The following is a 26959-nucleotide window of genomic DNA, read 5'->3' as shown; positions in this document are numbered from 1 at the left end:
CAAAGCAAAAGGCAATGTAAAAGACAGAGTGAGAAGAAAGACGTGTAATGAAAAAGATGTAACAACAAAAAACAACATAAAAGACATAACAAGACAAAACAGACAAGAGAAGGGACTCGACCACAACAAAAAGGTGAGGTTAAGTGAGCTTTGCACAGAAACAGTCAATGGAAATGTCCCTTGGAGGACAGCATTTTAATTTTAAACTGTGAACAGATTTCAAGGACTGAACTTTTTCATTTTTACTTGAGAAAAGAATTGGAACCAGTACTTTTGCCACTTTGGGTTTTGGAAGGTAAAATAATGTCCCCAGACGGACTAATACAGACCCTGGCCTCTGTGGTGGAAACACACCGAGTTCTTCCAAACGTTCCTTGTTCCTGGGAAAAGCTGTGGTGGAAACCTGGCGAATGAGCTGCAGGCAGTAGAAATAGATAGAAGCCAAAAATATACACAAAGAAAGGAAAAGAAAATTGAGTTTTTCATGTGTAAAATCTTTATTATGTGCACAGAACTGTTTGTCAGGGGTTCAGTGAAACACAAGCTGGGTGAGTGGTCCCTTCCCAACACCAAAATATGCACTGGAGAGGGCGACTTTAGTTTGACCCTAACAGTGACAAGAGGCACCACTACATTTTGCACAACATTTACACCAGAGAGATGCAACCCCCCTCCCCCCACCCCAATAGAACCCAATGTTAAATTTCAAGCCCAGAAGAACAGGAACCAAAAAAAAAAAAAAAAGAAAAAAAAAAAAGAATTCAGGAATTCTTCCACATTCATAAATCTGATGGTTATCAATGAGCAAACTGGTGGGAGGAATAAAAGTTCAACAGCTATTGTTTTAAAAAAAAGAAATCCAGCTCGACTAGTTCAATCTACTAGGTTGTGACTGGAATGTACAACAGGAGGGAAAATAAATGTAAAAGCAGTGCATGAAACCGCACACGATTCATATTTGGCAACACAAAAAAATAACAATGGAAATACTGATGCTACATACAGTTTTTTTTGAGTAGTAAGTACAAACTTCACATGAGAATGTTTTACCACAAAATTGAAAACATAAAAACAAAAAGTTAAGACTTTTCCTTCAACAAAAATGTCTTTTCTTCAAATGTGTACATGAGCTGCGAGAGTTTTTCCTTTTTCTCTGTGTGTGTCAGGGCGAAAGTGATGAGGAAAAAATAAAGTTCATCTTGGAATGTAGGCTTGGTCTCATCGCAGGGACGACGCCAAGCTCGATGAAGCCGAATCTTTTTTTCTTTTTTTTTGAGAAATTTGGCCGTGGCTGACTCCGTCCATTCAGGTTCTCTCCAAAAACAACGAATATTCCTGGGAAGGGGGCCCGCGTCGCGTCTTTACATGGCCACCTTGGCCACTTGCTCTTCCAGTCTGGCGATTCGACGGTCTTGGAGGATGACACGGTCCCTGAGTGACTTGAACTCTCGGAGTACCTCTTCCAGTTTGTCTTCCATTTTCTGGTCAGAAACAGAGAGAGAGTTAGCTTGACTGAGTTATTCAGCCTCTCTTTTGAATCTTCAAGGGAGTTTGGATTGAGGAACTATGAGGTACTTATCCATAATCAGTGTATTACCTACAGTAGATGCTGGTCTGTACCCCCAAAGTTAAAGTAGATGCAGAGAGAGGAGTACCAGCATGAAAACTAAGCAATGTTCTGTTGTGGGCAGGGTCAGCAACAAAAAAAGAGAGAGTTTGGCTCATTTAATGGTGATTTCCCTTCAGAAAACATTGTTTACCAGCACGGTACTCCTCTCTGCTTCTGCAAAATTGGGTCGATAAGTACCTCATTACAACCCCACATCAAATAATCCAAAATATCCGTTTTAAGAGACTGCTAAAGATTTCCAGAACTGTTTAGTGATACTGCAGTAACTACTGTATCTTATCTTCTTCAAAACAACTTTGCAGGCAATGAAGCCCTGCAGCAGTTAACATTTTTCCTTGCTGCTCCACTGAATTGTGACCCAAATACCAAAGTATGTGCTGATCCATAACTTTTGTGAATGGTTCCAGCCATAATAATTACTGTGAATGGTGCAATGTCAGCAAAAAGTGCTGCGTGCAAGTCTGAAAAGTGCAGCACTTTTTTTTCTTAAGGGTCATAATAATAATCTGTTTCAAAGGGATAATTTGGGTTTTTTGAAGTGAGGCTATATGATGAACCATAGCCAGTGTGTTACCTATTGTAGATGGCAGTCGACACGCCCCCAGCTGTTGTAGAATGTTAAATAACCTACTGCTGTCAGCACCAAAAGGTATTTTAGCCACCTAAAAATAAAATCATTTTGAGTGTGCACCAAATTTAGAATATTTTCACAGCTTGACATTGCCATCATACAATCTTTTCCAACAGGAAAACGCTGTAATATAAGACAAATATTGATCCCTCAAAACCACTAGAAAAGGCTCTCTGAAGGCAAGGTAAAGGGGTGAAAATATTCAAAATACAGGGTGCCGTTAAACTGATCTTTTTTAGGTGGGCTTTTTCTTTAGGTGTGTGATAACTACCTCGCTGAACTACTGTGGCTCACACACCTGTTGTGCGGTGCTGCTACTGCCAGCCCTATCTTTCTGCATTAAATTTCCAGTTAGCTTTGAAGAGAAAAAAAAAGGTGTGACCAGAAAGCAGTGATTTTTTCCTCTCTTTCAGGGAAAGAGGGAAGAAGGAAGAGCGAGGGAAAAAGGATAGAAGAAAAAGAGAGAGCTCACTGGAGAAACACTGCCCTGCACCTGATTTTTTCATGTCTGACTTGGAAACGCTGCTGCTTGTATGGTGTTGATATGAACTATAAAAAGACCATTTTCACTGTCTATTTTTGCTGAGAACTGTGCATGTCACATTGAAAAAAATAGCATGGAGACTGTGGTTAAGTACCTCATACACCGCCACTTCAAACAATCTGCACTAACCCTTTAAGAGCCCTGCTATAATAAGAAAAGTAATAATAAACAAAAATAAAATCTAAACCCAAAGGAAGGAAAAATATGACATGTTTACACATTGACACTCACTACTGAGGACTGTGGAGCATGTGAAGCATGTGAAGCATGCTTCGGGACAGACGGGGCGTTTTCTGCTTTAGGGGCTGGCTTAGTCTCCAGGACATTCGTTTTGACCACTTTGAGGTCCCGGTTCTTCGTGGAGACGTAGCCGTCTTTGAGCGAGATCAGGATGGGGCCGCCGTTCTTCCCAGCGAACCACTCCTCTGCCTCCAGGGCAGGATCGGGGCCGGCCGTGTCGGGGTACAGGTCGTCCTGGAACAGGTCCGACTGGACGGGTGGAGAGGACACAGGACATGTCGTCAGGAGAGGATGACAGTGCAAAGAACAAAGAGACTTTTATTTAAAGATTTTTATGACTTGATATAAACATAAACTTACCTTACGTGGGACGGTCATGATGATTGGTTCGCATTTTCTCTCGTGTAATTTGTAAAACCTTCGGAGAGGATTAACATGATGAGGATCAAACAGTAAGAAAAAAACAAACAAACAAAAAAACAGTAAGAATATTTGTATGAATTTCAACCTTTCAACCTGTTTTTTTTTTTATTGAGTCAGTGACTCAATTTTAGTAAGCTTATTAGTTTCATTAATATATCAGTTTATTTTTAATGAAAAAAAAAGTTATTCAGCCATTTTCTCTTCTTTTACAGGAAAATTGACTTGTTTCTAAACTATGATCATGACTAGAGCTGAAACAATTAGTTGATTAATCAATTAGACAACTGCTAGAATTTTTTCCCCCTTTTTTTTACAAGAAAAATGCCCCAACTTCTCAAGTTCTGGCATGTAAGATGTGAATATTTGTTGGTTTTGATCATCCTCTATAATGTTAAACTGAATATCTTTAGGTTCTGAACTGCTGATCAGACAAAACAAAACAGTTAAATATGTTTATGTAGGTTTTGGGAAATTGGTGGTTTTCATTATTTTCTGATATTTTCTACACCCAACAATTAACTGAGATCATGAGATCTAGATATAAATTGGTTTATTTCCCAGACAAATTATTTATAAATCAAAAAACATGAGCCCTATACTGTACATTAGCTCCATAATTCATAGGAGCACAAACTCACTGAACAAAAGTTAAAAAAAAAAACCCACATAATTGCTGCAGTACCTTGCGATTTCACATTTGTTGACATCCAGTCCTCTCTTGGGCATGTACCCCATGCCTCTCTGGGGCTCCTTGGTGGAGAAGGTGTTGAGGTAGTGCACAAACGGGGCCTCGTCAGTGATCTCAAAGTACCGAATGCTGCTGTCACCCTGAGGACACACAGCAGCAGCTCAAAGTCAGTCTGTGAAGTGAATTACTAGAAAAACAAAACCGTTAAAGCTCTTATAACAACGCCGCTCACCTTTCCACACAGGTAGACTACGTTGGTGTCGGGGTCGTAGAAGGGCAGCAGAACTCCGTTGCTGGAGTCCATCTCTTGAACACATATCGGCTCATCCATGTTGTCCTGGAGGCACAAAATTCAGTGTTTGGACAAAGATTAAAGCGTGAAAGAACCTTGAATTGTATCATTTATCCATGATTTCAGTTCAGTCATCTCTATATCTGCATCAGTTGCTCCTGCGCTCAACACAGGATGACTATATCACCCAATCAACACACCCCCAGTCTGGGGAAGCAGCAGGCTGAGCAATATACTGCTGTAGACAGAGACAGCAACAGAATACATTTTAGGCACCTCAAAAAGATCGACCTTAAAAAGAATCCACATCAGTTTAAGTGTACGCTATGTTCAGAATATGAATAATAAAAGATAAATAGAAATCAGTAATTTTACCTCGCAGAACAAAGGAGTTGCTGGTCTACCGCTGCCTTGATTTCTTAGTTTGTTTGTATTGTTCTGTGACTTTTGTGAATCAGAACTAACCCTTTAAACCACTGAAGTCACACAATAACACAAACAAATGGTAGACCAGCATCTCCTGTGTTCTGCGAGGTAAAATTACTGATTTTGCCAATGGAGTTGGAGTGGTTGGTTTGGAGAGAGTGATATTTGGCTTCTATCATGCCAGTTTGACATCAGAAAAGGCTGTCTGATGGCAGCAAAAATATTAAATATAGGGTACACTTAAACTGATATTGACTTTTTTACATAGCTAAAATGCCTTTTGCTGCTGACCCTGTACACCAGACTCCTCTGCTGGCATGTCGACCGCCATCTACTGCAGGTAATACACTGACTCTTGATAAGTACTTCACACAGACCCACTTCAAATAATCTGAACTATCCCTTTAATGTTACCACTTGAATTTAACCCCTAACTGCCCCCTGCTGGAGCTAAAGTGTTACAGCTCCATTGTGTAGAGGCAGAATGAAAATTTGCCTTTGTGGGGAAAAAAAAGGAAAGAAAATCCTCTTTAATGAAAATCACTGACAGTATTTTGACTTTTATCACGGGCAGGAAGCCAAACAAATCAACATTATACAGTCATGTGTCATATAGGTGGCAGTGTTTATGTGATGTATCAGTGTTAGAAGAACTGAATGTGATTCAGTTTGGTGACGTACAGTTTTCCACAGGGCTAGCTGGCGCTCGCTCATGCGGCTGAATCCAGTGGTGAAAATGTTTCCGTCTGCTAAAAAGATGGCTCTCATTGGTCGAGCTCCCTCATGAGCTTTGTCCTTCTCCTGAAAACAGAAACACACTCGTCACACCGGGCGGCAGCCGTGTTTGTAGGCTTTGGCGTAGCGATTCTGGGAAAGATCATGGTCCTCATGAGAAGCATCCAGACTCCAAATCCCCTGCGGCGTGTCCACTTACCGCAACAACCTTTTTTTTACGGGGGTCGATGACGCGGACCTTCTTGTCCTTGCAGGCGGTGCACAGTAGGCTGCCGTTGCGGCTCCAGCTGACACTAAAGATCACATCAGGGTGCATGTCCTCCAGGTTGATCATGGCCTCTCCCGTGCCCACGTTCCAAATGACGATCTGGTTGTCACACCCTAAAATGGACACAGCACAGCCTGACTACACACACCTCTGTGTCCAAGTTTATTTTGAGCTCTTCGCGTCACACAAAGCAGAAGGCGATCTGTGAGATTACTGTTCAGATCTGGAGTTCAGCTGTGCACAGTGGACAAATGGCAAAGACAATAACCCAAACAGATATTTCAGTTTGAGGGCGCTGGGTGGACCACAGTCTCAGTCCGACACTCCATTTACACCTGGTATTAAAATGATTATTATGAAAAGGTTACCTGCACTGAGGAGGACGTTGCGAGCGGTGGGATGCCAGGACACAATGCCGACCCTCTTGGAGTGGCCCTCTAACACGACCACAGGCTCTGACAGCGGGGACTCCAGCCCGTTCTCAGGGATCTGCCAAACCTGAATCGGAAAAAAAAAAAAAAAAACAGTCAGAAAATTCAGAGGGAATTTATACTAGAAGTACAGCAGATTAAAGCTGTGTGTTAATGCTGACAAATTTTCATCTTAAATACAAAAACAAACATTATACGTTATATTTTTACTACTATTTTCCCCCTCCCTCACTTTTCAAATTTGTCAATTTTATGAATGTTCCATAGCCTATAATTTAAGTCAATAATGGATTATCTTTTCAATCAGATTGTGCTACAAAATATATAAGAATATAAAATAATATATTTTTAGAGTTGATTTATTCGTGCAAACAAAACTTACAAACTGGGGAATTAATTGCATCTTTAAACCCTTCAGCAATCAATAGCAGTGTCAGTAACAGCAGAGTAACACCATTATTATTCATCGCATTTTTTATTCCACTTGACTCATGCTCTGGACGTAGAGTCATGTGTAATTGCTTATATAAGTGCTTATAATTGCTAATCTGTGAAAACACAAACATAGCAAACCAGAAAATAACCTCAAAGCTCATGTACTCCCTTCTCAGACACAAACTGTGTCCTTACCATGACTGTGCAGTCCTCCGAGCCGCTGGCGATGACAAGGTCATTATGAGGACACCAGTCAATGTCCAACACCGGGCCCGTGTGACCACATACTGTAGGGTAGACCTTGTCTATACGGCCAGTCTGTGAGACAGAGGATTAACAAAGAGTTAAAGAGTGTGAGCTGGAAGCTGATATCTATCAGGGAGATATGAAAATGCCTGAGCAAGAGAGGTAATTTAACTATCTAGAAGTTATATTCAGTCCTTTGTATGACTACCACACACTTTGTGACTCCTGTGTAACCATCAAGTTGGAACTTCATCACGTGTCCTCATGCTGGGTTAAAATACAAGCTATTAACACTGACAGCTTAAGTAATAAGTACACATTAATGATTATTTCATTATCCATTAATCTGCTGATTACTTTCACAATGAATCAATTAATCATTTAATTATTTGTCTATAAAATGTCAAAAGACTGTGAATTTCTCAGAGTCCAAAGTGATGTCTTTAAATTGCTTCTTATGTCCAACCAACAGTCCAAAACCCAAAGACTCTTCATTTACTGCCATAAATGGCAAAGAAAAGCAGCAAATGTTTGGCACTTGTGTGTAAAAAAAATAACAGAAATGATTACTTAATTATTAAAATAGTTGCCAAGTAATTTTATTTTGATTGACTAATCAAATAATCAACTAATTGTTGCAGCTCTACTGTGATTTCTATCTGGATATCCCAAAGTTTTAGCAGCCTCTCCAGAGGCAAGACACTATAAAGTAATATAAATCATTTACAGTGGAAAATTCATCACTGTCCCATCAGTGTTGCTGGTAAATGTAGTAAACTGAAGGATAAATTCTTCATACTTTTTCTTTTTACCTTCCTCATAACATGGCACCTTAAACGTTGACAGCCTTGCTCATACACCTATCACAAAGGATTGTGGGTCAGTTGTCGGTCATTGTGCAAAATGCGACCAAATGCTAGGACATCCCAGTATTTCATTTGACATTCTTGGTATTGGGACATACTAAAGCATTTTTCTGTCATACTAAATAATATGGTAGCAATAGAGCATGCACTAATGAATTTATTGCTTCAATTGATTACATTCACCAATAACACTGATTGGACATCCACATGGAAAGTGGTGAAATTTTCCTTTACCCCAGGAGCCTATAAATATGGCACAGCAGCACCCATCCCCTTTGTGAGTATCATGTGCTCAATGACCAAAATGTAACAGGATACATACTGCATGTCTTTACTACCAGGCAGATTTAAACATTGATTATCTATGGTTTGTATTATAGATAGGAGCCTCTGGGGACGGGAGGACAGGGTCACAGGGTGTGTCCTGAACGTCTGCTGACAGAGAACAGGCCTATAGGATTGATTTACTACATGCTCTGGATGCTACTGTATAATATGATACTGTTACACTGCAACCCCTTTAAGTTTGGAGATGTTTTACACCCCCCCGTATCCGATTCTGGTCTTCAGTTGCAAGTGTCACAGTTATTTATTCCTACATGACAGTTTAAGAGCCTGTGAGAAGAATTTTAAAATTTCTTGAGGATCATAACGTCTTTAAATCGTACTAATAGGACATTTTATTTGGATCTTACTATTTAAATTCTGTGTTTTTTTACATACTCTCATTTGCCACCACAATCTTCACTCACCTTTTGTAGGGGCAGGACGAGGAAGGCTCCTCCCCCACTGGCGTCTATGATGATGGCAACAAATTTGGGGTTGACGGCACAGAAGGAGCTGTCCCATGTGACCCTGGACACGCGGATGTCATCGTAGCACTGGTCGTTCCTCACGGCCTGTCCAAAGACGTGACGGAACTTGCTCTGTCGCACAACTCGCCGCAACATATCTGCAGAGAAAATAAGTGAGAGTAAGCGTGAGCCCAGAAATGCGTCTGATCGAAAGTCATACAAACACTATAGAAAAAGACCATTTCCCCGCAGAAATGGATATTAAAAAAATCTGAAAGTGAGCATCCCTCTGCCATCGTTGAGCATGCAGAGGAAACCTTGGGGGTTATTTGGTTTACTGCCAGCACAGTCTGTCTGATCTAAGACTATGCTTATTAACTGTGACTGAGGTTGTTTCTTGTGCGTACCTACTGGCAAACATCTGAGGTGAACCGTACACGAGACTCAGTTTTTCTCCAGCTGTGTTTACCTCCTAATCTCAGTGTCATTTTCCACACCGACTAGTAGGCATGATGAATTAAAGCACCTTTAAAGCATTTTGAACCGCAATCCAACCAGATATCAAGTGATTTAACATTTTAAATGAACATAGAATGAGAAAAATTATACTACCCAACCATTGTCCAAGTGTGGCTCTATGACAGAAGCCCAGAAATCAAACTTGTAGCAGCATTTTGCTTTGCTGCCTGTCTGCATGTGGGACCACCTAGACTATAGAGTCTTCATTTGTAAAGATCAATAGATGATTGGTTTTATTCCCTGACAACTGGAAGCTGACACATTTATTGGGTGACTGAAATATACATCTACAATGGTTTATATCAGTATCACCATAAAAAGCGTGAGAGGCTGGATCTAGAGCCAGTGTTCGGTTTGTCTGTTCTGGGCTACCGTAGAAACATGGCGGTGTCACGTGGCAACCTCCCTGGAAGATTCCATTTCTGCCATAATCTTCCAGTAAAGCCCAGTAAATATTACACACTGGACCTTTAAATTAGCTCCACTTCTGCAACTTACTGCAGAACACAAATCAGCAGCCAAGCATTTTCTGTTATCAAGCAAAAATCACAATCAAACAACTTTCCTTGGTATCTAAAAAGCAAGAAGCTTCCTTTCTAACCTTTCTACAGGAAATTATGATTAATGATTATGATTAATAACAAACAGCATAATTATAGCAGAAAAGCAAAGAAGGCAGCTTTACGTTTACTGATTTACTGTTCTGAACTAGTGCAGGTACTGATATGGATGCAGCAAAAGGTAATTATTAATGAAAAATGTCCGCATCACCTCCTGTGAACACACCACAGACGGCCTGCTGCCATTCCACGATTCTGGAAATGATCTCAGTTGTGGATTCGAGCTTAATGATCACACTGTTGCTCAGTTGCACCCTCAAGCATGTTCGCTTCTCCCTGTCTCTTCTCTGACATTTCATCTCATGAGGAGTCATTTGTAGACATTTGTTGGCATTTTGACAACGTTGGAAATGGTTAGACCTGATCTGCAGCCAAAACATGAACGCTAAATACACCGGAAGTTCTCCTAGAAGTTGACTTGTCTTAGTGTTGTCTATTGTAATTCCACAAAACACTCTGTTTTTGATACCTGAGGGAGATTTTCTCTCTTTTAGTGACAGGCTTTGCTGTGTAATTATGTGGAAAATATAGTCGTCTCAGGGTGGTAATTAAGCTGCCAGTCTGAAGCGACATACTGAGCCGTTCTGCAGGCTGCAGGATTTTTCTCCAGTTATCCACAGGTCTGTCTTCACACCACACCACCTGCTTCTTCACAGTCAGTCACAGATTTTGAAAATGGAAAAGATGAATTGCAGCCATTTGGATCCAATAAAGAAACTTTTTTTCAAAGTATTAAGGCTGCAACTAACAATTACTTCAGTCGATTAATCTGTCCATTATTTTCCTGATTGATCGATTAGTTGTTTAGTCTATAAAATGTCAGAAAATAGTGACAAATGTGAATCAGTGTTTCTCAAAGCCTTAAACCACAGTCAGTAAAGAAACCAGGAAATATTCACATATAAAGAGCTGGAATCAGATAATCATAAAAAAATTATTCAAACCCAATAACTGACTATTGAAAGGGTTGGTAATTAATCTAATAATTGATTAATATTTGATTGATTGTTGCAGCTCTAGTCTGTACCAAACAAAGAAGAATATGTCGTTTACACATCTGGAGGGCATGTTCATCATGAATTAATTTAAGATGGTATTTTGACACATGTTTTGCAGATATTGCACATCTTGTGATTTGAAAACTGTAGTAGGTCACGATGAGACCAATGTGTCAGGTTGTTTTTTAATAAATGCTTTTAGTAAATGTTTAATTTTTCTATATTTTTAATGATTATAATGATGTTCAGGACAGGTAAAATTAGGGATGGCTTGATACCACTTTTTTTTTTTTTTTTTACGTCTGATGTATATATCAGTACAGCAGGCTTGATTATCTGTCTATACTGATACCAATCTGAAGACGTCTTTTTCCTTCTCTTAAACAACTAAGCTGTTAATAATATATTTGTATGGATGCAAATATTCTACTCCCATGAAGGAAGAAATATATAGTTCACAACATGACTCAGTTATATAATACTGCCTCTTTTTACATAATTTTTTTTCACAGAAAACTTTTATCAGCATTTTGATTGATTGGTCAGAATCATTCAAACATTAAATACAAATAACAAAATAAAATTTTAATAAAATGCACTTAAAATAACAGCAAACATGATGACAGTGCTGCTGTTTAGTTAAGCATTTACATGACAGGCCATTGGATGGTATCATTTTCTACTTTTTCTCCCACCCCTCTCATATTTGATCCTGTGATTTTGGCCTGTATTGGGTCAGTATTGATACAGGATATCAGATTGGCCCAATCCTAAAATGTATGTAAAATGTATGAATACAAACACACTTATCTCTCAGTGTGTGAGTGTGTACAGATGGTGACTGACACTACATTTTAATTGATTCTTACATGTTAATGTGTAGACAGTGGACTCAAATAAGTATTTAGACAACTTGTATTGGGTGTTTTCATCCTTCTCAAAAAAGTCTGATGCAATACATAATGTAAAATTGACCACTGATCATTTGAAGGAACATAAGGTACAAACTCTAAACTGTTCATACAGTCTGGTGTGAGAACGTCTCTTTGCATGAACAGAAAGCCACTTTAAAATCTGACTTTATTTTTATTTCTTCTCACAGCACAGAGTACCCGTACTGTGCATGTAGCCCAGCCATCTGAGACTAAGATATGATAGTTTCAAGGTGGATTACAAGACATGACCTTTCTTGTGAATCAAATACTCGCCCTGGATATAGTTGACTCATAGCACAAATGTCTCAGAGCCATAAAACAGTGATCATGTTGCTGCAGAGCTGCATAATAATACCTGGACAGCACAGGGTTACAGTTTACGGCTGACCAGAACAACGTGTTCCCACAGCCAGTATTAGTGCTCCATTCAAGAAGCAGCTCCTCTCATCCCAAACATGCATCTGACAAAATGAGCTGCTTCAGCCTCTGCAGGCTGTGGCTGATGATGCCATACATTATACACTGACTACACTGACTACACCACATCACCACCACCCAATGCACAGCACTGAGCAGCATGATGGTGGCCACTCTGTCGGGCCTTGTTGCTGCAGGTACAGGCTAATGCTGTGATATTATTGGCCGTGTGTGAGCCTGAAGAGAAATTTCAAGGCTTCTCTGGTGTTAATATTACCATCTGCAGGAGTCGGGCCTCGCTTTCTGTTATTTCACTGTCTGTCTGCGACTGAATAAATGAGTGCTACCAAATATGCAATCACTATCACCTCAACACAGCCTACGCTTATTTTAATAGGGGCATTGTTTTAAGGTTTATGCTGAATGGTCTTACTACCCGACTGGTGGAAACAGCTGCACTATGCTAACGTTAAACAATGGTTACTGGCTAACGTTAGCCGACGCTACCACAAAGCTCGGCGTGTCCCCTCCTCCCAATTAAAACAAGTAGCCACAAGCTACAACATCACGATTATAATGAGACTCAGCTGTGATTTTTAGCTATCTCGTCAGTAATTTGAAACCAAGTCGTTCACGTAGCGGGGATTTTTTTCTTTTTAGTCTAGCTAAACACAAGTTAGCAACGGGTGCTAACGTAACGTAACCGTTATTGAAACAAGGGGGTGGACAGAGTATGCAGATTTATATTTTGGTGAGTAACGTTACGCCCCAGATGTGACGATCGCTTGAAAACGCCTCAATGCATGTGTTAAAGTAACGTTCATATTTATGATAAAATAAGGTTTTATGAGTAAAAGCAAGCATTACATTAAATTGTGAGGTAGATGGTAGACCGTGTTCCGCCGCACTGCCCCAGCGGCAGCTCGGCAGCTGTGCCGGGGCTGGTCCCGTCTCAACAGCCGCTGACACTCAGAAAGCCGCAAACAAGGAGGAGGCAACCTGAGGGGAGTGTTTTCACATTTTCTTTAAATCACACAAGTAGCCACATGACTTATGTCTTCTGTCCATACATAGCTGTTCACCCAGAGTAAACTGTGTTTTTTTTAGTATGTCTGCTTCTGCCTCTAGTGTGTTTTGCATCCAAACTGTTCATCAGTTAAGCTAGCGACCTAGCCTAGCTGCTAACCGTTAGCTGCGGTCATGTCTAGAAGGGATCTCCAAAACCGCGAATGATCTCGCGAGAGTGATCACTTTAACCCAAACCATAATCTTTACTTTATCATAACCAAATATTTCGTATCACTAGACCTGTCCACATCCTAACATAGTGCTGTCAAATTCTAAAACATAATTAATTCGGATAACATGCACGATGAAGTAACGGCTCAAACAACTCTCGCGAGAGTATCTCGAATCTAGGGTTCCGTTGTACACGCGAGCGCTGCAGTGGATCGCCGCCAGCTGACGCAAGTGCAGATATTTCCACCCAAGGTTTTAGGCTGCTGCTCCCATTCTCAAACCCATCCAGCGGGCTAAATGGATGCTGCACAGCCCCGACTGACACATCACATGCAAAATGCACAATGCAAAGAGACTTTTCAGGCTTTCTTACCTCCTAAATCTATGCGAGATTTTCGTAAGCACGGGGGTAATCAATCACAACACATGAATCTGGTAGTTTAGGCGCGCCCTTATCCTGCAGGACGTTGCTCTAGTATCCCCTTGTCTCCACAAAAAAAGGCTCAGCCGCTATGCTCTTATTCCCCCTCCTGATTGCAAATATGTGACCGGGAGGCAGTGTTTTAAATCTAGTAATATTTCAGGATGCCAGTTGACAAATGGAGCATCCCTTGTCCGCTTCTCACCTGCGGAAGACTAGCAATCGTCTACTCTCATCGTTATTAAATTCAGTAGGATACGTTGACGACCGGCTACGGCACATGCGCAAAGGGAAAAGTCAGATTTAATTTCCCAAGGCTGTGAATGGGGATGGGGGCTGCAGGATAACTGGGTGTCTCGCCACATCCTCCTTGTGGCTTTTGAAGTAGATCTCCTACTGAATCAATTATTTTTGTTCATCTGTGCAAAAATGTGGATTTCCACTGTCAGCAGCATCTTTTGTATAACGGTCCCTCCCCTCCCCCTCTGTCCCATCCCATCCTATCCCACCCCACCCCAGTTTGTACTGCCCAAACACAATGAAGAACCCCCCCCCCCCCCCATCGTCTGTGATGCACCCATACATGTATGTTGTGGAACTGGCTATTAATTTTTCCCTCTGGTTTCTTTTTCAGTAATTATTCTGTCACAGAATATATTCACAATCCATAAAACTGAATTAATCCAGCAACTGGAGTTTATTCTACAGTTTTAATAATTGCAAGATGATCCTAGATGTGTGGATAAATATTAAAAAAAAGAAGTACTGTTACATTATGGAAATATTACTGGTATTAAAATACTTGTAATACTATGTAAAAGTACAATGTATTTTTCTCAAAATCTATTCAGAGTATTAATTACTTTTTAATGCATTATCAATAGCAGGCTTTCAATCAAAATGAGGTCTATTTCTCCAAATCTTCAGTTCAAATTATTCCCAACTCCTGCATTGTTCTGGTCAGTCGTCATGGCCACTTTATCAAACGTCATGTTTTTTATTTGCCCATTGGTGATTGGATAGCCTTATTTGGCTGCAAATATGCAGATTGGATGTTAATTCAAGTTGTAGGCCTTCTCATTAAATTAAGATTTTAAAAGTAGCTAATTAGGTTACAGCGATTAATGCATACTTGTGTACAGGGAAATTACTTTAAATAATACTAGTACAGGTACCCAAAAACATTACTTATTTACAGTTACATGAGAAATTATAATTAATTACTTCCACCCCTGCTAATTCTATCTAGATTCTTTTACAATCTGCAAAAAGTCAAATGAAATGTAAGAAAACATGGTTTTTGGGGACAGACCTCAACAAATGTCACATCATCATGATTTAATTTTTTTCTTTGTGAAAATGTTAATTTTGCTGAAAAATTATTCCTGCTAGTTACCATATCGACATTATTGATGTTGAAGAAGATCCACTTATTATCATAGCGTTTTTCTTGGCTTTTAACCGTATCATCTGGCTTTTATCAGGAACAAAATTTTTTTTTCATATTTTCCTCAGTGATCTATTGACCTTGTGACTTTGTCTGCACTTAGAATATATAAAATTACAACAGTTCTGAGTTACTTTCTTAAATGCAAACATTTATACAAACAATGTCATTAGACAATCATACTTAATGATTTTTTTTTCTTTACCGGCTTATCTCTAAAAGGCCAAAGGGTTTGGATCTTATCCCAGCATGCATCGGCAGAGGGTGAGGAAGCACCATGGACAGTTTCCAAAACCACCACAGTGATTATTAAGGTAGACAGACACATTAATACTCTCGTTTACACCTAGGGGTAAATGTGTGTGTGGGAGGAATCTGAGGTTAGCACAGGGCAACCATCCAAAATACACACATACCAGGACCCACATTGAAAACCCAGCAGCCTCATTAGTAACTGATCAACTGCTGGACTAAATTGTTGTCTTCAAAAAATATTTAAATGCTACCAAATCGCAGTTAAGCCATGTGACATTAGGTCTGGGAAAATCTTGCTTTATTTTATTGAATTACTCTCTCAATCATGGAGGAAAAAACAAGACTCTTGATCAAATTAGGTTTCAATGTTGTATGTTGCATAACAAAATTCTTGTTGTTACATTACTGTGAGAACTTGAACGTATCAGCTGCTTTTAATAAAATACAGGTTTTAAGAAAAGTGTGTACTACTGAGTTAGTAAAAGTTGCTTATTTACACATCAGTAATCATTTAGCCCGTCTGGTGAATACAAATCCAATTCCACTAACTTCTGTGGGGAATATCTGATTAAATGCTTCACTGTGTTCAGGAGCGAGTCACTAACTTTGTCTATCTGTTGTCTCATGATGGACAGATTGTATACAGTCAGTTTGTCACAGCTTTATTTTTTTTTTTTGCTGAAAACAGCAACCTGACCTAACTAGCTGGCACTTATCTTGTGTTGCTCAAACCACCAAAAAAACAAAAAACATTTGAAAAACTTAACTGCAACGTCTCCTTCCAGAAATCATGTTTTACAAGGTAATCCACAGACCTTGTGGTTAGCTGTTTCATATGAGAACTACTTTCTTTCTACCAAACTACGCTCACCAACTGTATCCCTGCTGAGAAGGAAGTGTACATCTATTCAGAGGCGAGAGGCTCATGCTCGGGATAATGCGGGATGTAAACATTAATAGCATCCTCCACGGCTGAGTTTTAACATTAGCAGCACATTAGCTAGTGTGGTGAAATGGTTGGGGGGTGTTTTGTGGAAGAAAGAAAATTGTTCCTCAATAAAACTGCTCACAACAAGGCCTGTGGATTATCTTGAGTAAACACGTCGTGATTTCTGGAAAGAGACTTTGACATTGGGTTTTTCAAGCATATTTTTTTGCTGCTTTGTGCGCAACAAGCTGAGTTCCATCTAGTTCTATTCTATTTGAGTAAACACTGCATGAAAACCTGGATTTTAAGCCCCACAGAAATGTCTACATCATATATCTCCAAAAACTTGGCAACTCACCCCAAAACTATGTAATTTATAGCACTACAGGCCAATTTTATTTTGGGTTGAACTGTCCCTTTAAACAGAGTAAAAATCACAACTTTGTCTCCTCAAAATGTCAACATTTCACCACAAAATTCATTTTTTGACCATTCATTTTCAGTTCTATCCTAAAGTAAACCATAAATCCTTCAAGTAAAGTTGTAACATGAATTTTTTTTAAAATTGAAGTTTTCATGTGACAATCTGCGGTATGCAGTGTGGAAAGTACCCTTTAGTCCTAATTTAAAATGCATGTTTTGAATTAAAAAAGGACAGGACCAGTGTCTCAAACATCAGCAAAGTCCTTACCTTTCTTTGGAGCTGATTGAACATCAGGAGGTCTCTCTTTGGATTTCTTTGGGACATCAAAGGCATTCTTCATTTGGGACACTTTCACACTTGGACCCTCCTCTGCCACCCGAACCTGAGCTTTGGGCCCCTCAGGTGTGACCCGGGCTTGATACCTCTGCGTTTGATTTTTTTCTCTGATAATTTCTGCCACAGGCTTGTACGAACCCGCTTCACTGCCACTTCCCACATCCCTGTCAACACTGCAGTCAGTTATGTCTTTACGGTTACCATAGTGGTTTTCATTGCTGACCTGTGCATTGACTCTTTCAGATAATTCAGGGTAGATTTCTCTTTTCCCCGTACGTACAGCTTTTGGTCTTTGGATTTCATTGTCTGGTGTGATCTCAGGCCTGTGTACAGTCTCTGTGGACGCGACAGGATTCTGGGGCTTTTTTGTAACAGGTGGGGGTGAGGCATTAAACCTGGATCGTCTCTCTAGGAACACTCTCCTCTGCAACATGTCCAGGTTTTGCAGCTCTTCATCTGGGGACAGTTTTTCCATGCGTACACAATAGTCAAAGTCGATCATATCTCCGTACCGATCATCCATTTGTCCGAGCGAAAGATGTTCCCAAGGGGTGAGATCAACTGACAGCGGCCGTCTGTTGGTTGGCACTGCGTAAGTGTTGCCCCTTTCGTCCCACAGCGTGCACATATCCTGGTTAATTGGAGCTTTGCAAGGAGGATCTTTGTTAAAATGAAAAGTGTGTCTCCTCTTGACCCTCTCCTCAGAGCGCAGATGATCTTTGCCTCTTCTTTGCACATCAGTATTCATTAATTGTGCAGTTTTGAGTTTTATAAATGGATTTTTAGGTTTTTTGGGGACAGGTGGAGGTGGACCTTTAACTTTGGGCTTTTCTTTTGGCAAAGATTCGTCTTTAAAATTACACGAGACTGGCATCTCTGGCACCATGTCAGACTTAACTGTACTTGTTCCAAGTTGAGTTGCCATGGATGCGTCTCTCTCGGGCAACTGACGAGTTACAGGTGGAGGAGTGATGACAGCAGAGAAACACACAAGCCCACTCTCCTTCTTTAAGCTCGCGACCTGTATCATTTCATCATCACCTTCATTTGCCAGCGGAGGACAAGGGATCAAATGGCATTGTTCCAGTGAAATTGAGGGATTGTCTTGCAGTAGTTGTATTTCTGAGCTTGGAAGCTTGGGGTGTTGAGAATCTTGGCTGTCCTCTGTCTTTGTACACAAACCAAGAGATCCTGCTTTAGCCCTCTTAGAGACCACACCAGCAAACGTGCTCTGATGGTGCTGATCCTTTCCCGTTTGACTTTCTGATCTTTGCTGTCGTTTCTCCGATTCTCTTAAAGAAAGATCTGCTTTGTCTTTAGAGCTCTTTCTTAAGCCACTGGTGTTTTCTGTTGACAGGTGCTCCTTATTAATGTTAGTAGAAACTTGGCCCTTGCTGTGCTCATTCATGCTTTGCACCCTCTCTGCTTTTCCTCTCCCAGTTGTCTCACTGTGGTCAGCTCCAACATGACTGACTCCTTTTAGCCGACACCTGCTGCCTGTCACTTCAGTCGAATGTTGACCCATTTCCCTCTCAAAACAGGCTGTGGGTGAACCCTTCGTATGTGCTTCCACGGCGTCAGTTGTGACTGGAATTGTGTCAGATTTTCTTCTGCTCATCTTCCCAATGCCCTTTTCTTGACGGGCATTCCTGGAAGGCTGTGGAAGGTTATCGCCACTGTAGCTAGCAGAAGTTTCTTCCTCAACTAATCTTTTAATAGAAGATTGGTCTGTTTTTACCATGTTGCCAAAAGTGATGGTAGTTTCCCCGTCTGATGTCATCCAAGTCTCATCCCCTTCGAGCACCACAAAGTCCTCCTCATTAGTGGTATCACATGAGGCTGTGTCAGGACATAACTTGCTTCGACCAAGTTCTGATTTCTTCCCATTTCCCTGCTCCTCCATAGCTGCAGTCCCAGTACAGACCACAGCTTTACCCACAGAACCTCGCTTTTTGTTTGAAGTTTGTCTTGTCTCCTTAGGGCTCTGGACAGTTTTTGACTCCTCTGAAGTTTGAGCGACACTCTGGCTCTCCCTGTCCCCACCCACCAACTCACCCCTGGTGTTCAGAGGGTGCTCCCGCTGACCTAGAGGCCTGATTGGCTGCCCAGTTTGGGGGTCTGTACGTGCAGGAGTGACTTTGAGCTCCCCTGCATGCCCAGTGGCAGGGCTGCTGACACTGATCCCACTAATCCGACCAATACTCTGAGGGGTCGCAAAACTGCCATCGTCCTGATGTCTGTTCTGATCTTGTTCTGCTGTCTCCGACTGTTCTGTCTCTCCAGTTTGCATAGACCAGTCTGAATTATCACTCTTCGACTCTTCGTCCTTTTCCGACAGCCTCTCCAGCTTCTGGCCCATGGCTGTTGTTCTGTCTCAGCATTAGGAAAAGAGAGAGACAAATGTCAGGACTGAGTAGCGGATTTATAAGCATGTCACAATGGTGTAATGAGGATGGCTTGCCTCCCCATCTCAATGAAATGAAATCACACAACAGGCATTGATGTCTATTTTTAACTACCTTGAATCTTTCTCTATTTTTGTATATTCTTCTATACTGGGCACACTTGCCCCTTACAAGGTCTCCATCTATCTCTCCTATTCTGTCTGAAAGGAATGCAGTGGTGGCTATAATTAAAGCTGGTCTGACTGCTGCCAGTGAGTCAGGAGGCCAAAAAGGAAACCAGACAAGTGAGATAAGGTCAGCTGTCAGGTGCCAAGGTCAAATAATACACTCAGAGAAAATGTGATCCAATAAATGCTACCGAATACATTGAATATACATAATTTAGACTCATTTAAAGTCTCAATCTGATTCTCATCTAAAATTTAATAAAGGTTGAATTACATCAAAACCTTGTTTTTCGATTATTTGTCTAATAGCGATTTCTGTAAACACGTCCTTTCAGAGCCAGCACAGTGTGAGACATCATGCACTGTCAATTACTGGTTTGGAGACAAGGCGTGTTTGTGTCTCCCTTCAGGCTATCTGAATGTTTATGGTTGTTTTGGTTACAGGGTCTACAGAAAGGTCACCTGGAATACGTGATTCAAGTCACAAGTGCTTTGACTGCTGAACTGAATTGTTTGTCTGGGGCTCGATGAGAACAGAGTTTAACCACCAACATGATGGATGGTGGAAGAGAGATTATTACAAAGGGAAAACAGCTCAACAGACTTTAAAGTGGCATGTGGGAGTATTTTTAGCACACAAACGAATAACTTAATGTGCACAAGTACTGTTAGACCAGGTACGTTTTTCCGGAGCAGACATTTAAATTAATCTAGACGAATCGGATGAAATGCAAAGCTAACGTTCTCTGATTTCATCGGCTGAAAGACGAACAAGGAAAGAGAAGTGATGGAACCTCTTTACCCAGCATCTGCAATCATGCGCTCTGCTGCTTAAGCTATTTCAAGCCTGAGAGGCATTGAGTGACACTTAATTTTTTCAGGCCTGTCTATTTAACCAACATGCTTGTCCTCGGAATGTAAATGAAACTATTTCCCTTGAAGTTTCACTCATGTTTATCTATAAATTATGGTTCTTGTTCTCTACACCAGTGTTTCCCTACCAGAGGTACTTGTGAGTGGAAAGATTAGGGAGTGGGTCACTTAATTTAATTAACAGACATTTTAATAGAAAAGTATATCTCCATATTGAACCAGCTATAATATCTCAACACCACAACAGTGTTGAAAGTGCATGACAACTAGGTAAAAATAGACTGCTAAAGGTGATGGATAACAGCTGAAATAGCTAAAAGTAATGGACAGTCTACTATATCTGTTATTTATAGTGATCAAAATGCTCATTCAGGACCCGAGTTCAATCTTTATTATCCTGCATAACAAATCAAGACAGCGTCCAGTGACTTTTTATGTGCCAGTAGTTTGCGCAGGTTGTTAATTTGAAAAAAATCAAAACATCCTACTGTATTATAACAACTCCTAACACTTGAAATATTAAGCTAAAAGTAATGGAAACAGCTGAAATAGTTGGATAATAGTAAGGGATAAACAATTGAAATAATAAGCTGAGAGTAATGGATAAATGCATTAGATAGATGGTGGCATTGAAGGGGTACTTGAGTTTTCAGCCATTCATTCACATGAATAGAATCGGGAGAAAAGGTTTTAATATACCAAGAAGTTTTAAGTTGGTTCAGAGCTGAGTTTTGATGTGCAGAGAGCCCTTTTTTAATTCCTGCTTAACACTGCAGTTGACCAGCACCTGACTGAATTATTCTCATGTGGAACTGTCCTCTGCTTTTTGCATATGTGGTGTTTGGTGTGTCATGTTATAAACTCTGATCCCCAGTTGGTTCCTTTGGTTCTGTTAGAGCTTTCAGCTTTAACCAGCTGACAATGTCAAACTGTAGCTGTGGTTTTCTAGTATGACGTGGCTCACAACAATCCAACAACTTGACAGATGCGTGCGCTTGCAGCTTTAGTGTATCTGAGGTGTTATTTTAGGATGGATGTGTTATGATGGCAACAGTGGGAGGCATCTGTGACATTGGCTTGTGAAACTCCCTCTCTCATATCTCTGTCTGTCTCTCTCTCTCTATTTCCTATTCTCATGCCTTCAGTACCATGAGCACAGTTTATGAGAGACTTGTGACTTTAAGTACACAAACTATTAGCTCCAGCTCATAATAGATTTTGTTTTTCCCATCAGGATACTCTTCAAATGCTTTAGAGCATTATGTGCACGGCATGTAAAAACCTCAAATTTAAATAGTCAGTGTGACGGCATAATAGTCACACACATAATCTAGTTTGACAGTAAAATTTTCATAGCATTCTGCGACGCAGAACTGAGCGTCATTTAAAGATAAAATGTGCTGCTACGTTAAGGTGGCACAATGGATGGATCCAGTGTATCGGCTTAAAACATGCTATTTCTATGGCTTGAATATGATACATAACCACATGAGTGTACAGTTTTGCCATATACAAAACAGACATGACAGCTTTGGACACCTTAAGTGAAGATTCTTCTTTAATTGAGGTAGAAAATGTTAACTTTTAGCTGAGCTTTAACATTGAATTTCCCCTCCTGGATTGTTGTTACTGTAGCTTTTAACATAACAAAGTTGATACTTTCCTTCAAATAACTCAACTGTCATCAGTTTTGGAAGTTAACTAATAAACTGTACAGTCACACTCACATAAAACCAGTATAGATTAAAGGTAGATACTTACTGAGTTACGTGATGTGAAAAAAAGGATGCTCTGCCTGCCTGTCGTCCTGCGGGACTTTGGTCTTTCTGTGAGATCTTCTCCTTCAGCTGTCACCTGCCCCATGATGTCAGACTGACTTCATTTGCCTAATTCAATATGAGTGCTCACTGCCCTGTCCATTTAACTAAAAGAGCACATGAAGGCCAGAGCCAAACAGAGGCCAGTCATATGATCAGAGATGTACAGTATGTTGCAATAAAGCCATGTTAAAAAAGAAAAAGTACAGTTTACAGTTTCAGGGAAGGCTCATTGAATAGAAGTGAAAAAAGTATTAATACATTAAAAACAATATGGTGGTAAGAGTTGAGCTGTCCATGTTTTGACGTAAGCACAACAATCAACTGGACTGACTACACAGTTTCTGCAGAGGAAATGATTTATTTCCATGATAAACATTAGACTGGACATCATTTTAACAAAATGTAAAAAAAAGTGCATTACACATGAACATTGGCAATGTACAGTACAGTACACAAAAGTTAACAAAAAACAATTAACGTAACAAAATCTTACTCCCAGGTAGGTTTTGAATGTTTTTTCCACTCGTCTCAACCTCACATGCTTTGGGGCAGACTTGTGCTCTATAAATACACTCTATAAATGCCTGGACCCCCCTTTAACTTGCAATATGTCTTAATATCCTTCCTCACAAAGTCCTCAATGTCTGGCTCTTAAGTAGGATTGTCAGTTTGTTGCCTGTGGCCTGGGAATAATGCATTAAAAAAATTCAATCATCGCCTTTTTTTTTTTTCTTTTTTTTTAATACAGCCTGAAGACATTTTCCTAAATTAGAGATGGCCCAAAGTCATTTTTTGCTGTGGTACAAACACGCAAACTTAATTATGAGTACTTCTCAATACACAGTAGCATTATCAGTGCTTTTCTTAATATCGGCCACATCTGCAAGCTAATGTACTCCATAGCAAATTGTAGAGAAAAATATATACAGACTGGTAAATTTCAGAGACTTACCTAATGTTTTAATGTAAATGATAGTTCTCATTCCAGCAAGTAAGGTTCTTCAGCCAGCTATTGAACCAATACAGTGTACCACAAGTTTCAACAATATCAAACAAATACAATATTATTATAGGCTATTAATAAATGGAAGTCCATCAAGTATGTGTGTATCAGGGTGGAGGAGGCTGCTGTGCATGAGCATGTGTGTGTTTGCATACGTTATATTATGTGCCGAGTTATACATTTGCAGGGAGCATGGTTATTATTGGGAGTGAGGATAAGAAATGTACAAAAAGCCAGACCATCAGCACATTCACAGAAACTTTGCAACGCCTGTGATCCTTTATGATAGAGCTAAGGCCAAGGTTAAGGCACTTAAATACAAAAACAAATTCAAAACATGACGCAAACAACCAAACGTAGCGCTGCGGTCTGGCAAAGCAAATAGAAGGATTTAGTGTAACATCACACACTGATCAGCCCCACCTGTCAAAACGCTAACATACTGAGAACAACTGGCTTTAAATTGGCTCCATATTAACAATATATTACAGGAATATTTCAAAAAACATTTTGGGTAATATGCATATTTGCTTTGCTTTGTTGAGAGTTAGATGACGTAAGCCGTTGTCAGTCCCAGGTCGTCAAATACCAACATTTTGTCATGCCCCTCTGTGTAGGACTGGGCAGTATATATTATATCAGTATTTTGATATGAGATTATATATCAGATTTTTTTTATCATAACATCGCAATATGGCAAGATTTGTCTTTTTCTGGTTTTCAAACCTGCATTACAGACTGTTCTATTATTTGCCTTTAGCCAAGCAGTCCTTATACCCACATTACTGATAATTATTTATCAAAAATCTCATTGTGTTAATATTTTGTGAAAGCGATAGTATCTCCTGTTGCCCTACTGTTGTACTGGTAATTTAATCTACAGCAACACAGCAAATTCTATAAGATCATTACTAGTTTGCACTACTAGAATTTATGGCATGTTATTTTAGAGAAAATGTGTACATTGAGATATATATCGTATTGCGGCATTGCCTAAAAATATTGAGATGTTATGTAGTAGCCATATCTCCCAGCCCTACATCTGCATCTCATATTGACGCACAAGGTTGGCATGTTTATAGATATATAGTGCAGAGTAAAACACAGGTCTTTCACCCAGAACACTGGTATTCATTCCTGTCTGAACCCAAAAGTCAACGTTCTTCAAAGTTTTTTAAGCTACATAATGTTACACGCGTCTAACTTCACTTATGCCACATGACGTTTGTAACAAGAACCCAAACCATTATCTTTTCCGTAACCTTACCAAGTAGTTTTGTTACCTACACCTAATCAAACTGCAACAGTTTCATAATGTTAACAACATGTTAAAAAAAACTTTCTTCCAGCGTCTCACACAGATGCTTAAGGGTACATTGTGCATCACTATGAGATGCTAAGCGGTGTGACAAAATATCAGCATTTGACGATCTGAGATAAGGACAGAGTGCATGACAAGATCGATACTATTGTCTGTTAGTTGATATGAAGCTACAACCAGCAACTGGTTAGCTTAGCTTGGCAGAAAAACAGCCTTTCAAAGGTAAAAGAAAATCTGCCTAATAGCATACCTCATGACTAGATGTTTTTAAATATTTTTTTTGCCAAATGCAAATTAAACAAATGAAATATAAAGTGGTAATACTGTTATATAAAGAGCTGTTGAGGTGCTGGCAAGTGGATTTTGTTACTTTTCAGAAAGAGGCAGACCAGCTGTTTTCCAGTTTCCAGTCTGCTAAACCAAGCTAACCAGCTCCTGAGATCTTCTCACTCTTGGTAACAACGGAGCAAGAAATGTCTTTTTCCCAAAAGTTTTAACTATTCCTTAAATCTGTTAACAGCATTTTCAGCAAGTTTGCCACATTGTAACATTTCTGAATTCTTTATAGTGGCAACATGTATTAACAACTTTACTGTAATTGTAATATGTTAAAGTTTGAATTGGCACAGTTTCAAATGATTGTGGTATCAGATGTGTCAGCAACTTTGTGTAAATGCCTTACGTTACATCATGCTCAAATGGCCATGTGAGGGGAAGAACAGGTTAAAGACGAAACCAGATTATTTAAAACTAAGTTGTGGAGCAAACCTGCAGCTCTCTGGGGTCCAGTTCAGGGTGGAGGATGAACAGTGGATGCATTGTTGTTGTTTATCAAAGTTTCTACTGATCTAACTTAAAAAAAAAGGCAAAATCTACAAAAAGAAAATACAATAACTCCATGGGTATAGAGGACTAAATAAATTGCATTCATTCTTTGCACAGTTTTCATTTCCTCTGAAGCACTCAGGTCTTTAAACACAGTAATAACACTTGCATGTGCTTTTCCTGCATACAAACAGGCATCATTCAGTACCATTCCAGCACACCCAGCGTGCCAAAAACAGTAAGAACACAACATCAACCAAACAGAAGAACTTAGCAGAGGAACACCCTGTGGCACAGCAACTTTGGATTTGGTGGCACAATTAAACAAAACATGCCTCAAGCTGTCTGAACATGTACAAAATGTCTAAATAACAAATGAGGAACAGGAGTATAAGATTTGAGATGTCAGAAACCTTATCTTAATGGGCTACTTATTCTATATTTAAAATAAAGGAAATCTAGTATTCTAAATCAAGAATATAATCTCTAATTTTCACACCATAAATAGAAATATTTCATTTGGTAATTTGAAAGTCAGAATAATTGGAGTTGTATTTTTTTTTTTTTCAGAAATTAAATTATCAACAAATTCTACAGCATCTGCTGTAGTCAGCAAATTGTCTGATGATTATTAGATCAAATAAACACTCACAAAGACGTAACTACTTCTTTGAAACATATTGTAGATTTTTTTTTTTACCTCTGGTGTTTGCTTCAGTGCTCTCAACTGAAATATGTCTGTGTGAATGGATACTAGAGTTGTGCTCAAGTGCTAATCTATACGTGATAAGTGTGCCTTTGCAAATCTTTGTGTTTAGGGAAAGGTAGCCTACTGTTTGACCAAAAAGTTAACCGGGCAAGCCATGTTTACCATGAGAGCCTCTCAGATAAATGACTACCCAGATGCAGGCTGGGTAAGAAAGAATGAAAAGTATGTACACTACAGTATAAAAGGAAACTGTGTTGAGCTTCTTTGCCATCTAACATCATGAAGGCGATTGACTGGACCTGGCACCACGATATGGCTTTGGTTATATCAGGAATCAAAAAGAAATTTACATTTAAGCTTATGAATATGTTGTAAAGGGATAGCTTGGAATATTTGACATAGGGCTGTATGTAGGTACTCGTCCATAGTTGGTGTGTTAGCTACAGTAGATGGTGGTTGGCACACCCACAGTTAGGAGAAGCAGAGAGGAGGACCAGCACAGAAGCTTTGCCATGAACTGCTGTGGACAGAGTCAGCAACTTAAGATATTTATGATGAATAAAAAAGGCCCAAAAAATCTATATCAGTTTAAGTGTGTTCTATATTTGGAATATTTTCACTGCTTTGCCATGCTGTCAGACAACCTTT

The 26959-nt window shown here is 39.7% G+C and overlaps 1 protein-coding gene across 2 annotated transcripts; it reads right to left on the bottom strand.

Moving 5' to 3' along the window:
- Positions 1–478: 478 nt before the first annotated feature.
- Positions 479–19567, bottom strand: coro1cb (coronin, actin binding protein, 1Cb). 2 transcript variants are annotated; one of them, XM_084745473.1, is made up of 11 exons: positions 17120–19567; positions 8608–8807; positions 6939–7061; positions 6246–6375; positions 5809–5990; positions 5556–5675; positions 4389–4493; positions 4151–4296; positions 3406–3463; positions 3037–3294; positions 479–1481 (listed from the first exon to the last, which is right to left on the bottom strand). In XM_084745473.1, the coding sequence occupies exons 1-11, from the start codon at positions 19545–19547 to the stop codon at positions 1362–1364; spliced, it is 3870 nt and encodes a 1289-aa protein (XP_084601599.1). In that variant the 5' UTR covers positions 19548–19567; the 3' UTR covers positions 479–1361. The 2 variants fall into 2 exon arrangements, with proteins under 2 accessions (XP_084601599.1, XP_084601600.1); XM_084745474.1 differs by lacking the exon at positions 17120–19567 and adding an exon at positions 13751–14070.
- Between the last annotated feature and the right edge of the window lie 7392 nt (positions 19568–26959).

The sequence above is a fragment of the Lutjanus erythropterus genome, chromosome 20 (assembly GCF_056507025.1).
Source record: "Lutjanus erythropterus isolate fLutEry1 chromosome 20, fLutEry1.hap2, whole genome shotgun sequence".
Taxonomy (NCBI): domain Eukaryota; kingdom Metazoa; phylum Chordata; class Actinopteri; order Lutjaniformes; family Lutjanidae; genus Lutjanus; species Lutjanus erythropterus.
The sequence above is the reverse complement of the archived record's forward strand: the minus strand, read 5'-3'. Positions and strand labels throughout refer to the sequence as shown.